The following is a 16393-nucleotide window of genomic DNA, read 5'->3' as shown; positions in this document are numbered from 1 at the left end:
CCAAACCAATATTTTAATAGAAATTATGCTAAAGCTGTGATGAATCTAACTCAGGAAATTAATGTGCAGTATATTAAAATTCAAAAGTGGTAACAGCAAGAGCAGATGTCCCAAGTCCTGGAGGATTCTGACTCTTGCTGGATCAAGAACAAAGGTAGAAATATTCACTACCCAGGCACAGGACCAACCTGTTGTGATGCAGGATGAGGGTTATTGTGCTGAGCTTCTACCAGTGAGCTCATTCGGTTCCTGTCCCACGGCTAATCACCTTTCAAATGTTGCTGTTGACATTTTCCTCACTTCTATAAGCTACAAAATATTTTTCCTGAGTAATGGATGTACATATGTACAAGCCTATATGTGAAAGAGCCTGCTGGATTAACAGCATTAAATCAGTAGGAAGGGTATCCTGAAGTCCCACATCGTACTACCACAATAATTCATTAAAAATTCGCTTTGCCCTTGCAGCGTTCATTCAGTGACCTGTATACATCTATAGACTTGTTAAATCAAATGGATGCACTTTGCCTTTAAGATTCTAGAAAATCAAGCAAATACTGTGAATTCAAAAGAAAATATTATTGCCTTTCTCTCTACATGCTAGGTTAAATTCAGTGAATGGTTTCCAATACTAGGTATTTGAACCGAAAAATGCAAATTGAAAATTTGTTTTAAACTTCTCTTAATAAAACAGATTACTGTGCAGTGGTAAAGTCAATGTTATTGATCTTATCTATCCTCCCGGTAACAAACTTCAACTCCTATCACATCTGTTTAATTTGACCTTGAATAAGATTTGGGGGGAAATCGATTCCTTGATTTAAACTGCAAACGCTAAATACAAACAGTACAAAGGATAAAAGAAGCATGTTGACTGAACCAATTGCCTTGCCAAAGGAAGTCCAAATTCATTTTACTGGATGTAATCTAGGCTGTATAATTTATCTTTGTGTGTTCATTTAACAACTTTGTTGTTTGTAATTTTGTTCTCCACAGTTAGCCAAGTATCTTGCTGTGACTATTTCTCAACTAAAACAGAATATTTGGAGGTTGTCAATGATAACATCGTAAATTTCATTGATCTATTCAGGGCTAATATCTGAGGGGCATGCAACTGAGTAATGCTCTCTCATTGTTAAAGTTATAAAATTGCCTTATTGAACATAAGTGCTGACAATCATAATTACTGACCAATAATCTCATAGTTCCAGAAGAATTAACTGAATTATATGTGGAGTTTTGCCATGTAATGTTCCCTGGTTAAGAATGCAGGTTAAATTGTAATTCTACTGATTTACAATCTAAATTATAATAATACATTTGCTTCTATGATTCAAATCTAAATTTATTTGTTGTCCGTGACTTTGAATAGTCATAGAAATTAGGAAAATTTCAGCTCAAGATAAATCAAAAAGATTATTTTTGAAATGTTGAATCTTATATATTTTAAATTTTACTTCCAAATGAACAGTAGGGTTTTAAAGTAAGAGAGGAGAGCATGGATCTGTATAATTGAATAAAGTATAATATTTATGTATGAGAAAGAAAATTTACATAAATATAATACAAGATATGTCAAAAATGAAGTATCAGCAAAATACTATAAAGAAATTATGGGAAATAGATTAGTGATGTTGATTTTTTTTACTCATAGTTCACTTCTGAAAACCTGATTAACTTACTTGACAACAGGCAGTTTATCTGGAACTATAAAATATTTGAATTCTCTTATATAAAGTATTTTAAAATCTTATTTCCCACTGATTTGCCAACTTATTTTAGCAAGAACTATACTAGTTGTTTAGATTACTTTTTCATTGCCTGTTAGCTTACATGGCAGGGATTTATATGGCCTCAAAAGAGAATTGCTTAGGAATCAGCATAAGTTACTTGTTACTTTTAATTGTATGAATGATGTTATTATATTTTGCTTTTCTAAGCTACATCTTTTTCTAGTGTTAACGCTCATGATCAGCATTTTATCTCTAATAATAGTAGCATCAGATCATGAAAATGCAGAGAATTGGGAAATTTAAAAATTATTACTTCTTGCCGGGCGCGGTGGCTCACGCCTGTAATCCCAGCACTTTGGGAGGCCGAGGCGGGCGGATCACAAGGTCAGGAGATCGAGACCACGGTGAAACCCCGTCTCTACTAAAAATACAAAAAATTAGCCGGGCGCGGTGGCGGGCGCCTGTAGTCCCAGCTACTCAGGAGGCTGAGGCAGGAGAATGGCGTAAACCCAGGAGGCGGAGCTTGCAGTGAGCCGAGATCGCGCCACTGCACTCCAGCCTGGGTGACAGAGCGAGACTCCGTCTCAAAAAAAAAAAAAAAAAAAAAAAAAAAAAAAAAAAAAAAATTATTACTTCTCAGCCTTTTGGCTAAGCTCAAGTGTAAAAAATTATATACTAAATGTATTTTGAATAAGTATATTTAAAACCTATATATCAGCTTCCTATTATCTCTTAAGAAGTGAAAGCTTATATGAAGTTAGACATTTCAGTGTTCTTCATCCTTATCTTTCTCTTGTGTTCCCAATAAATGATATATTTTTGCTGTTATTTTGAAAATAATAGTTAATTTTACTATAATTTATGTCAAGCATACAGTATTTTTCTTTAAACTACTGATTTACTACCTTTATTTATATTCACTATTTTTATTCCAAAAAAAGATATTGTAGTTTATAAAAACATAAAAAAGATTAAATCCCATAATTTAAAGCTAGGGACTAATGGAAAAGAAAACACAGATAGATACACTAAGTAAAAGCAGGAATAAAGCAAAAAATGCTTATCAGATTGATTTATACACTTTTATTATCTTATGTATTATTAAATATACAGTTCTTAATACAGTATTGTGTTTTGAGCATGTACCATGAAAGAATACACTCCACTATAAAGTTATTCTACACAATACTTATTTGAAAAAATAAAGTGTGTAATAACCTGGAAACTTATAATAGGCAAAAAGCCTATTTAGTCATACAAACATATATCATAGAATTAGATCCTTATTCATAATTTAAATTTTCACAAAATTTTTCTTAAAATATATTAGAATATAAATACTTATTAATGGAGAGATTATAATAAGAGGATAAGGTGTAAGTGTTATATTTGTTTCTAAATAGCATCATTGCTATTAGTAAATCTCCACATCTTGCCTTGAGAAGCTTTATTGAGATCCGGTTTGAAACAATCAATTTAGTTGTATAGTTCTTGCCTGTAGCAGAAAGGAAGACTCCTGGAAGTTAAATAATACAGATGAGTGAGTTGTTTTGCAATTTTAACAGTGAAAATTCTAGAGAAATTAAATTATCTGATTTTCTGCCTTACTATTGAAGCCTAATAATTTCCCTTTGCCTTTCTAGATGTCCTGAAAGCCTTCGACCTGAAACTGTAAGGCCTTGTCTGCTTCCTTGTAAGAAGGACTGTATTGTGACCCCATATAGTGACTGGACATCATGCCCCTCTTCGTGTAAAGAAGGTATGGTCTGCAGAGTTAGGAAGGCTATTCACCTAAAAAAAAAAACCCCTTGGTAGACTTCTGAGGTCTTCTGGCCTAGCAATGTTTGTGAGTTTTGCACAGGGCTGTGTAAACCTGATTTGACATGCATGCCATACAATGTTAGTTTCCCTCTAGAAAATAACATAGCTTTAGAATCAGACAAGTGAGGTTTATGCCAAAACCTGGCTTGAAATTTTATGATATGGATTAAAGTGAAGGATTCTAAATCTTATTGTATTAATAATGTTCACTTTCACATTAGTTCTGAAAGAATATATCGTGGTTTATGTGTTTTAAAATGATATACAGTGCTTTTATCAGTACACATGGCTTTCAGCCTACTTAATGGCAAAAAATAACATGGGACCAGATTTGCTGCAGATTCAATTATGCAGCCCCGAGAATAGGAATAAAAGAAAGAGAAAAAATGGCCAAATTGTTTCTCTGCCAACATGTAATGTGTCATGAGGAATTTATGAATATTTATTCCCAGTTTGGCTTAGTTTTGCTTTTATTACTTAAAGACTTGTTAGTATCAAGTCAAATACTTTGATAATTATTTCTTTACCCTCTGGGACAGGGTCTTTTCTCACTGCTGATGAGAAAGGTATCAACATCCTCCAGGTGGCTTATGCAATAACTGAATAAATTTTCCTGCAGTGTTACAAATGACACTATCTCCTATTTCTTATCTTACTCAACAAATACAGATAATTTTTTCTAAATTCCCTTTATGATTTTATTTTATTCATGTTTCTTAACACTTACTAGAGAGGTTCAATTAAGAGTCGACTTCTAGCTTAACAAATAACTACTTTAAGTTGTCAAAATCTATTCAAATCCTTTAGGTATTATAAATTTAATAATGGATACTTTTACTGTATTATTATATTTTTGTATAGTTGAAACATGATTTTTCTTTTGATGGTTTCCGATTTAATACCCTTGAAATATCAAATAAAATTAAACTGAGAAGTGATAGAAAATTATTATTGCTTTTAATTTATTTTATTTTTAAGACAGTCTCTTGCTCTGTCATCCAGGCTGGAGTACAGTGGCTCAATCTCAGCCCTTTGCAACCTCACCCTCTGGGGTTCAAGCAATTCTCGTGCCTCAGCCTCCCAAGTAACCGAGACTATAGGCACACGCCACCACGCCTGGCTAATTTCTGTATTTTTAGTAGAGATGGGTTTTTGCCATTTTGGCCAGGCTGGTCTAGAACTCCTGGCCTCAAGTGATCACCCATCTCAGCCTCCCAAAGTGCTGAGATTACAGGCATGAACCACTGCAAATATTTTTATTTAGGAGTCTCTTAATGAATTTAAATAGCTTTTGGCAAATTAAAGGGAGTTATAAACATTAACTTTTATAAACATGTTAATGGCATAAACTTGCTATGCAATGTCATTGCATGACATTTTAATCCAGATTTTCTTTTCTTATTCCTTTTTTTTAAGCTAAATAACATTGGTCACAGTTGGCAATAGAAATGTACTTTCTTATAGATTAATATTTTACCTATGATGGCAATTATAGGTGGCAATTGTTGGTTATTAATTAATTCAATTAAAAAGCATTATTAATTACATAGAATTAACACACTTATAAATTTTATTATTGATGCCTTTATACTTGATCTTTTGTGTTTATATAGAATATGCTCATTTATTAATAATTCCAAAACATGTGCAGTTACATTTATAACCAAATTATTAATAGTCTAAAACAAATTTTAAGTGAAAATTTTGAGAGTACAAAGACTTTGCCTTTCCCTTATTTTGGATATTTTCTTATATTGTGTAAATTACTCTTTTAAAAAAGTTGATTTGATCTAAAGTATTTCAAAGAAGTAAAGTTTTAAAAGAACAAAAAATATTTTATTAATTTGATTCTAGAGTAATCACTAATAAGAGTGAAGAATCAGAAATTTTCTCATTTCTTTAGACCTTTATTTAAAACTAATTTTGGCTATTGGAATGTATCCAGGAATTAGGAACCATTTTAATAGCCTATAAATTTTTTTCTTAAGTTCTTGAAAACACATTTGTGATTTTGTTATGTATTATATACATCTGGAAAGGAAAGAAAAAATGGAGGTTTTTTACTCATAAGAAAGCACACTTGAAAAGAAAATAACATGATTTTTAAATTTGTGATTTTTACAGTGTGAAGAAAATGATTTACTCTTTGCTATTTGATCATTTATAAAATAAAAAATGTAAAACACTGTGATAACTCACATAAAGCACTTAAAAAAACTTCTTAGCAGATAGATGAGAATGACTAGATTGTGAATGCTACACAGGTCTTAACTGAGTCAGTACTTATTTGTGTATATATGTATAAATACTTATTACTTATTTACTGATTTCTGTATATAACTAGCGCACTAATGGTCGTGTAGAGAAATCACAGTCCCAGACATCAAGAAAGCTTTTAATTGCATTTAACATATAGAACTCTTCTGCACAGCCCAGATAATGTAAGACTTACATGGTTCAATAACAAAATTTAATGGTAAAACAGAAAGAGCTCTAAGGAAGGGAATAGAATAATCATGTCAGAGCAAATATATTAAGGAAAATCATATTGAAAAGGAGGTGCAAGAGATCTTCTTGAAAGATGGATCGCATGAAAGAATTCCAAGTGAGGATTGGAGACATCAGGAAAGCCTTAAATGACCATGAGAAAGATGTGATTTTGGAACGACCAGCCCACTGGAACCCAAGATGTGAAGGAAACTTTTCCAGAAGAGACTGAATATGAGAGACCATGTGTTCCAGTTGGCACATTGGTAGAAGGGCTAGAGGATGTAAAGGAATGAGAAGCTGAATCGTGTTGTGCATGTAGGTAGTGCTGTGGGTCTAGGTGACCTGAGCTGGGGAGGGCTCATTTCTTGTGATGAGTGACTGGCATGTGAGGCATAAGGGGTTTAGTTGGGTTGTTCTCTTGGGAGAAGGTAGGAAACCTCTGTAAGTAAAAATGCATGGTACCACTAGGATACTATTCTCTCCTGGTGTTCCTGGGATGGTGGTGGCAAAGGAGTGCAAAAATGCCAACTCAGGAATTGGTTCTCTTGGAAGCAAGAGGCTCTCTAAGAGGCAGAGCAGTGTTTCCCTGAACGCAGGTCGTGTCATCCGGAGCAAGCAATGAGTGCTGACTGTTTTATTTGGCAGCTCATGTTGTTTCTCCTAGAACAAAAGGTTTTCGGAAACCCTAAACCTAGGCACTCCGATTTTAAAAGAATCACTACAATGGTGTATTGAGGAAATAAAAATTTTTTAAAGACTGGGGAGTGATAGAAGGGGTCATTGTTGGATAGCAGTGCCAAGATGCTTTGTGCTCTAGAAGAAGCTTTTTCTGTTTTGCCTGTAGACTGCTGTAACTGAGAATAAAGAGACAATGGTGTTATAGAAAGCTAGCCTTTTGTTGTGAAGAAAATAAAGCAATGGCATGAGGTTAGTTTTTTTCAGTATTTGATAAGAAATGGAAATAATCCAAGTATCATTTTGAAATTATACCAATTTACACACACTATTTAAAAATGCTAAACAAAGTTGAATGTTCAAAGACAGGTAATAGCAACAGAAAATTAATTCAAAGATAGGGTGGTTCTTTTTACTTAACTCTGCGAGTAAAGTCTAAATTTTACAAGGATGTTGGGCTTATTAAAATGTGGGACTACCCTTCTTTTTAAAATCACTTTAAAAAAGTAAAATACACAATACTATTGCAGAAAATAAAACAGAATAGCAGGATTCCAGGAAGAACTAAAAGAGTTGTTTGAAATGTTATTCAGCCTTCTTCTAAAATATCCCTTGAAAAATCAATGCTGGCAAAGATCAGTATTAAGTGGAACGTAGTTGAATCCTCAGACCAGTACATTTGCTAATGTATTTTTCAAATTTTTGTAAATTTTGACAAAGGGCACTTTAAAAAGTAGAAATAATTTATGCACATAAATTATTTGTACCTCTAATTTTAAAAAATCAATACGTTTGATCAAATAATGTATTTGATTGCTCAAATTCTGTTTGCTCCTTTTTTTCTCACTGCATTTATTGTGTTGAAAGATAGAAGGAATATTGCAGGGGCTTATTCCTCATGTCCTGAATCACTAGAACACTAGAATTACCACCAAAGATCTGAATACTACCTTTACATTTTGCTTCTTGCATGAAACGTTTCCCTTGCAATTTCCTGTTACTGTGCTGCTCCAACCTGCAATCCATCCCATATCCAGTTTAATGAATCAGTTTTGCCTGCCTTTTAAATCCTTTTCATCAAATAATTTCTCTGGTGAAATTTATTTTGAATGTCTTAAGATATCTGAAAAATGCTATAACTGTGTGAGAGATTACATACCTTCTGAATCTCGGTACCCCATCATCACATAATTATTTGCTAGATGTACAATCTGTTTTTTCCATTCCTATCCTGGATAGGCATTTTTAAGCACAAACATCACAGGCAGGTGCCCTTATTTTTCCCATACTTATTATTTCCAGTGAAAACAAAGTGATAGCTTATTTTTATTAATCCTCAATGCACAGCATTGGTACCCACACGCTTACCATTATAAAGGAATAAGTGGAAAGAAATAGAAGGTGCTAACTAATAATCTAGTTGAGAAGATGTGAAATAAATATGTTTGTGCATTCAGCAAATATTTATTAAGCACTTACTATGTGTGACTCTTGGGTATAAAACACACAGATGAATAGAAACACTACAAATATATCAACTACATATAATAAAATGAGTCTAAATACAAGCAGGGGACGATGAAAGGTATAAAATTCCAAAATTGCCAGCTCAAGTTATTAGTGAGGAAACTTTCATTTTTCGCTTTCAATGTATGCTGTATAGCTTCCTTTTTTTCTGCTCTCTGATCTGAGGGCTCTATAACCTGGCAGAGCTCTACAGCGCTGTAACTTTGAGTGCACAAGCAATTTCTTAACTATAATCTGAGAAGAAACAGACCTCCCAATGGGTAAAAACATGGATGTCATGACACTTCCTGTGTAACCCCATTAAACTTCTTCTCAGGGTGTCATAGCTTTGAAGAGTTCCACTTTAGTCAGTTCACAATCTCTATCCTGTGGGCTGTGCCAGGTTAAGGAATATGAACTTTTTGTAAGAATAAATGGATTGCCACTCTGGAATCCATTAAGGACATTAAAAGAGTCATCATAGTCTTCAATATCTAGTACTAATTTGTGGAGTTTGTGATGAGAAGGTGTTAAGAGAATGTTTCAGAAATGTATTCTAAGTGACATTTTTTCTTTCAAATCAACAAACAAAATAGAATTGAAACATTAATGTTTGGTAGCTGCTTCCTCAAGTAAAACAGCCCTGGCTATGTACCAGGTGCCACCTAGATAGTTAATTACTAGGAGCTTTAGTCTATGAGGTGCCACTAATGCTGAATTCATTGTCTCCACCAGTCCCCAGATCCCTTTGTCTTAATCCTGTGTCTGTCTTCTCTCTGCAGATTGGAGAGTAATTGCCTCTAAGAATTTTGACCAACTGGGAAACAAAAACCCATTTGAGCCCTTTACGTCTTACCTCCCCATTAAAAAACAAGCAAACAGAAATCTCCCTGCTTCCCCAAGCTAAACAAATGATGAGTCTGATTATTTATTTTGTATACTTAAAAAAAAAAAAAGATTATGGACAGATCATAAGCATAAAAGAAAAAAAACAATAGAAATTGTAAAAGAAGGGCAAAGCCAGGCAGTGAACAGGGGAGGGGGTAAAAGGAAGAGGAAGAGAAAAATTATGCTAGAAAATCAAAGCTGAGGCAAGCTCCTGCAGTTGAGAAGAAAATTAGCTCTGAGATTCTGGTGACCAAAGCAAAAAATAGAACTACAATGGATTCTTAACAGATTGTCAAGGGAAACAAAATTTTCCCTGGCTCTGAATTATTAAAGGAATTTATCACCTGGGCCTTAAAATACAGGTCATTTGGACAATATAATAGATGGAGACTGCATTAGCAATTTATTAAAAGTCCTATTGACATTTCTTAGATCTTCCCTAGATAAATTATATTTAACATGTAAAAGTTGCAGCTGGCATTCAAACTACTGTTACAGTTAAAAGTCCACGACAATATTTTCAAATACTTTAATTCTGTGCTGCCCAATGCTTCTAGCCCCCAATTCCCTACTCCATTATCTGTAGTATCCCGCTTATTCATTAAAATAGTTATGCCATCATTAATAGTACAGATTACACCCCACGATGGGAATAATAATTCTAAAAAGTTACATGTAAGACCAGAATCTTAAATTGGGATAGGTCATACAAGGTCATGTAAAACCTGGCCCTTCATCCCAAATACCTGGCAAGATTTTTAAATATCATATTCCCAAACCCAGCTTCCAGATTCTGATTTAGTAGTTCTGGGTATAGGCCCAGACATTTGTTGTTGTTGTTAAAGAGATTCTCCTATGAAGTCAGGCACTGAGGAATCACTGATCTGATCCATTCTCCCATCCAATACAGAAATCCTCTCTAAACATGGCAGTGAGTCAGTTGCCCAGACCATGCTGAAGAATATCCTTGACTTAATGAGAAAGGATATTCCATTATGGGAATGTTCTAATCATCAAATCATACTTTCTCCGCCACCACCATATCTTTTAAAAAGGTTTCATTTGGTTTCTGATTAAACGTTAATTGTTAGGAGCTGCTAATCCTTTAAAATATTTCTGTTCCTATAGTCTATGTATCAAATATTTGAAGATCTTCCAAATAATGAAAATGCATCAGGAGGATTCTATTAACGTAATTCTTGAGAGAATTATTTAGTAAGTAAAACCCTGTGCCATGCAGCTATTCATCCTTAAAGTGTATGTAATGTTAGTTGAAATACATTTTATTAAGGTTGGCAAGTTTTATACACTATATGATCTTATACTAAAAGATTTTTGAATCCTTAGTCGTACTGTCAAGTCGATGTCTTTATTGAAAGTATATCTTAATTTTTTCCATTTTTAACATACTTTAGAGTTTCTTATTTATAGTAATTAGTGCTATTTTGAGTGCTTCTCTAAAAAGTCCGTGTCTGCCTCTAAGAAACCACTTTCATTTTACTACTTAGATCCCTAATGTTTAGAATGTGACCTGAATTGAAGATCTTAGACTGTTTAACATGAATAATAAATGACCAGAATAATTTACAAGTTATGCATTTCAAATTAATAACAAATAAAATTTCACATTATAGCACTGAATTTAAGATTCATTACATGTGTATGAGTCCCATGTGATAAACAGGGCTAGGCAAAATAGCATGAAAATAAATTTAAGGTAGAGGAAAATAAATTAATTAGGTCTGTCATATTCCTCAAGGGAAAGAATTATACAAAAGAGCAATTACTTTGTAACTGCACCTTAGGAAGTCTAATTGACTGTGGAACTATTTTCTCCACTCTTCACTTTTTCTCTATTTTCAAATAGGAGTTGATTGGGTTTTCGATATAAATGGTCTTTGGAAATGTTTAGACCAGGTAAAGCCTCTCAGGGATGTCAAAGCACATGTAGCTGGAGGTAATGTAATTTCTTCACATAGACTGGTATTTAGAGATTATCTTATCAGTGTAAAGTACAGAGGTTAAAAAACTGCTTCATTGCAGGGGACTCCAGTATCAGGAAGCAGTCTAGGCATCGGGTCATCATTCAACTGCCAGCCAACGGGGGCCGAGACTGCACAGAGCCCCTCTATGAAGAGAAGACCTGCGACACACCTCAAGTGTGCCAAAGTTACAGGTAGGGTTAGAGAAAGGTATCATGAGGGAGGAGCTGAACAAATACGTCAACTCCACATTCTTTCCTAGGATAAGGAAAGGAAGCCAACACTGTTCCTTCCACAGGCTTAATGGAGTTGGGATGTTTATGGCTGTAGCTGCCATTCTTGTCTCTTCAGGAGAGCTGCTCTGCTGCTGAAATGATGTATAAGGAGCAAATACTTGCATAAATTTCCAAGGTGTGGTGTTAGCTCCAGTAGTTTGGGGAAATGTCTTATGTTGATATAACATATAAGAAATGCTGAAAAGTGATTAGTAATTATGAAACATGTATGCTTTAGGAAGCAATTCTTTTTCACTTAGAAGAATAGCCTAAGCATTTCTCCCCTGCTCCAAAGAGCACCTGTTTGTTCTCATAAATGCTTGCATTCTGGCTCAGGAAATGACATCTGTATTTCAATGATGCTTAGATGTTCTGTTCATTTGTGATCACCTTAAGTAAAATTACAGTTATTGAAGCTATATATCATCTTGATAATTTATTAGAGAAATTTTACCTCCTCATGATTAAGACAGAAATTATCTAATAGAAACCTGATGTGGTATACATTTGCAGTCCCGACAGCAAATGAGGTATTATGTCATCAATTAATGAAAAATGTAATCACAAAATAAATATTTAAGATGACATTGTCAAATTTGCCATCTTAATATATGAGTCTTTAGTTCTGAGATGACAAATACTATAATTGTATGCTTACACCATGAACATGGACAACTACTGGTTCAAACTTACTTATTTTTGGAATTTGTTTTTGTAAAGCATATTATAGTTATAGTTGCTGAGATACTCCTACAATGCTACCCAAAAGAGCACTATACAAAAGACTCATGAATTGAATACAGTTTCATAACTTGAATAAAATAAATATACTTTATTTAAATGGCATACATCACTTCAGGGGCCATCTGGTGCATTTGTTGGCAGTCCTAATCATTAAAAACTCTAAATGTTTCCTATAGAGTCCTATAGAACTTGACAATGATGTGTTCTTGTCTTCACTACCAGAGAAAGTACTTTTATATTTAATGTTACTTCTTCTAAAGCCTAGGTGGAGATCTAAATGAAATTTAGATAGAACTGAGCATTGTTAAATAAATTTCTGTTTGCAGTGGTCAAAGTCATGGTTCCATACTGCTGTGTCTCTGTGATTTGCCTGGTATTTTTGCTTCTTCTCCATTGGGCTTCTGTTCTTGTCTTGTAGGTGGAAGACTCACAAATGGCGCAGATGCCAATTAGTCCCTTGGAGCGTGCAACAAGACAGCCCTGGAGCACAGGAAGGCTGTGGGCCTGGGCGACAGGCAAGAGGTGGGAGGCGCCATTTCACAGTTCATTTCTCCAGCATCACTAGTTTAACCACGGTTTTGATGCATTTGTCACTTGGACACCATGCTTAGCAAACAGAGAAAAGCAGATATAAATCTGCTGTGAGCCATTCCACAAAACATCAGGACATGGAAACTTGTCTTTTTACACTGTTCCCGATGTTCTTTGGCATTAGTGCATAACTCTTGAATTTTTCTCATATTTATATCTGAAAGAAAGTCAGGCCAAGCTTTCAGTTATGACATAGATGGTACACTGAAGCTTTATTGTTTGTTTGTTTGTTTTTAGATTAAGGTATTCCATAGCATTTTGCTTGCCACCTTAATGAGCAATAAGATTCTTACCTCCTTGCCTATATGCATTATATATGTGCATACATACAATGTAATAGAATTAGTTAACTTTTTCAGAAGTTCTCAGAATGACATCTCTGTCATTTTCATGGCTATCCACAATTCTGTTCATATTCAGTACTGATTTTTAAATGGTAGACTTATTTACTTGACTGCAATCTGCACCACTAAATAACATGGAATCTTGCGGAAATGGGTAATGAGAATGTTCAAGATTGCCATCGTTATTTACTAGATATTATAGGGAATATATAAACTCAAGATTTGGAGTCTGTTGTTTCTTCCAGACATAGCAAATTCAGTCTTTAAAGAGTACATGATTATTTTTACTCATATTGACTTAAAGCATACAGCTTCTGCTGTATATTTAAAATGTAGCACAATACATAATTGAATATGCAAGCAACTTTAATTTATAAAAAACATATTTTGTTCTCCCATGTGTAGTTATGTATTTCATGTTGATACAAAAATTTGAACATATAGAGCAGAATTCCAGTTTTTGCTGATTTGATCTGGGACTTCATTTTCTATAGAGTGGAAAAAAACTGCCTTTTTAAGAAAAAAAAAGTTTCTATTTTATAAAAAAAAATAAAAGAAAAAAACCTATTTTTATAATCTTCCTTTTAGAAGTCCTCATCTGAAACATAAAACTTAGTTTCCAAATAACCTTAAATTCCTAGTTGCAGTAGTTTTCAGGATTTCTTTTTATTTGCATAATTCTCATTATATATCTCCCACCATCAACTTTGGGTAAAACATAACTGTGACTCCCTTTACAGTTATAGAGACTTAGGTATATAGAACTGAAAGTCATTCTCCTCCATTTCAAATCCTTCTTTAAGAAATTGAGTGATATGAGATTTTCTTGTCATGCCCTACTAACTCCTTCTTGAATCAGGCATAGATTTGCATATATTTGGGGTTCTATATAGAGTTTATAATGAAAATGAGCATGAGTTTGGGAATCAGGAAACAAAAGTTTTAGTCTCCGTTCTTTTACTTATACAATGTGTCTTACTCATCCCTTCAGTTTTCTGGACCTCAGTTTATTTAGATTAAAAAAAGAGGGGTTTGGACCAACTGCTGTTTTAGGATTATTCGAATTTTCATAGTAGATGCACAAACAATACCCAGAGCTCAAAATGTGAAACAAAATTAGGTAAAGCAGATGAAAGCCATATTTTTATAAAACACCACTGGAGGAAATACAAGATACAGTAGATGCAACACAAGTGTGAAAACAGCCTCAGTTCCAAACGATGACGTATAAGCTGCGCAACCTTGAATGACTCATTTCCTCCCTTTAAGGCTAAGAACACAAAAGTCTTACAGCAGTTGGCACATGTTGTCTTCATTAAATGTTCATTTCTTCCCTCTTCCTGTTTGTTCATAACCCAAGTGAACGTATGCATATGGGCCTTTTGGGTTTTGACACACTATCTGCACAAAAACTATTTTTTCTATGATTACCAGCAACCTTTGCATTTCCAAATCGGAAAACTGTTCATTCTTCATCCTGGGTGGCCACCTTGTATTGAATACTTCTTACCCACTCCCTCTGTGATAAAAGGGTCTTTAGCGTCTTCAGTGTGTGACTTTCTCCTATCTTTCTGATTGTTCCATTTTTGATTTCCTATTACTGGTGTCTCTTTCTCCGCCTGTACTTACATAGTGCTTCCTGATCTTGGCATACTTGTCAAACAACTTGCTGTACCTCAGCAATCTTATCCATTTTCAGGATATCTGGGAAGTGAAAGTTGCATTATAGCAAGTGATATCTTCATAAATATATTTAGAACAATTCCGTTAACTTCCATATGAAGGCAGTCTTTTTATTGCCTTAGTAGATGAAAGACTGATTTTTCATACAGCTTATATTTCTATAGAAACATGAAATGGAGAAAATTAAGAGTGTAGAAGTATCTTTTACTAATTGCAAGGAGACAAAATTTTCTTCCTTTGATGGTCATGGCTGTTTTCAGAACTCCACATTATTAACCTGCCAAGTTCTTGCTATTTTCATCTTTGTCCTTACTGATGTGGTCAGAGACTTAAATTAAAAAATGAACTTGTGTTATTTTTTTCTTTGTAATCTCAATTTTAATAGGAAATACATGTTTAATATTATTACAAGTGTCATCTTGCTGCAATTTGAACATTTTGAAACATAGATAATTAAAATAATAAATGAATATAATTCATCCATTGAGGAAAGTCATAGCTAACATTTATGATGTAAAATAAACTTTCTTGCTATATTAATTATATAACTTATTATCTTACAAATATGCTTTGCATCACTTTTGAATCCCTATAATCTACCCGATTATTGCGTTCCAACACAAAATTATAAAATGTATAATGGAATCAAATAAAATACATGTCATAGTTTGAGGAAAAAATCATTGTGAAGTGTAGACTTCAATAACATTTTTTGAGGGAATATATTTACCAGTACTAACAAAGGAAGAAAGAACCAAATAAAATAGAACTATGTGGGTAAAACTGAATTATTACTATTACGTCTTTGTAGTTCATGCACATTTTACTTACATATAACTTGAAATGCTATTTACTTAAAGAAATGTAATAAAATTCATTGAGAATATATAAATAGGATTCTCTGAGGATTTAGTCTGCAAAAAAAAGGACAAAAGGAAGAAAGGAAGGAAGGAAAGGAAGGAAGGAGAAAAGGAAGGAGTGAAGAAGGAGGAGACAGAAAAACATATGTTCTAACTCCATTTGGCAAAAGTAGAACTCTTGTGTTCTTGTGAGGTAAACCTTTTTTTCAAGTGTCCAAATTCCTAAAACATCCAAACCAAGAATTCAAAATAAAATGAATTACAAAAATGAAAACTATTAAATGTCATGTCATTAAAAACAAAACTGCCCTATTTGGTCAAGGTGTACTATCATGTTGTAAGTACGGTGTTGTCATTAAAAGTTCCATGGTATCACAATGGCCATGTTCAAAAGAAAGGACAAAGAGGTGCGGATTGTAACAGTTTGTGATGATATGGAGATTGTGAGCATTCTTAACTTGACATGCTTGGTAGATAACTGTTTTAGAATGCTGAATTGGAAAATACAAATATATATTAAATATATTTCTTATAACATATGCATTTTATCTCATTCTCTTATCTCTAAAACAGAAGGAAAAAATATTTATAAAATGACGAAGGTAAATCAAGAGAAAGAGAAAAGTTTCCATGGACTTGTGCTATTTTTTATGACAAAAAATAATTCTATGGTAAACATTGAAACAATCAACAAAGACTATAGAGAAGCTACTCTCTGTCCCCTCTAGCATATCAGAATTTCTCATTTCAATTACTCATTCCACTGTTACTGCATTCAGAAGACTGTAGAAAAAGCTATAA

At 33.6% G+C, this 16393-nt stretch overlaps 1 protein-coding gene across 1 annotated transcript in view; it reads left to right on the top strand.

The window, feature by feature from the left end:
• Positions 1-16393, top strand: part of LOC105475597 (thrombospondin type 1 domain containing 7A) — a 501118-nt gene that overhangs the window by 385032 nt on the left and 99693 nt on the right. Inside the window, exons 9-11 of the mRNA XM_011730984.2 lie at positions 3377-3492; positions 11157-11289; positions 12533-12636. Coding sequence (XP_011729286.2) covers positions 3377-3492; positions 11157-11289; positions 12533-12636 — 353 coding nt within the window. The remainder of the gene's footprint in view (positions 1-3376; positions 3493-11156; positions 11290-12532; positions 12637-16393) is intronic.

The sequence above is a fragment of the Macaca nemestrina genome, chromosome 4, assembly GCF_043159975.1.
Source record: "Macaca nemestrina isolate mMacNem1 chromosome 4, mMacNem.hap1, whole genome shotgun sequence".
Taxonomy (NCBI): Eukaryota; Metazoa; Chordata; class Mammalia; order Primates; family Cercopithecidae; genus Macaca; species Macaca nemestrina.
The sequence above is the reverse complement of the archived record's forward strand: the minus strand, read 5'-3'. Positions and strand labels throughout refer to the sequence as shown.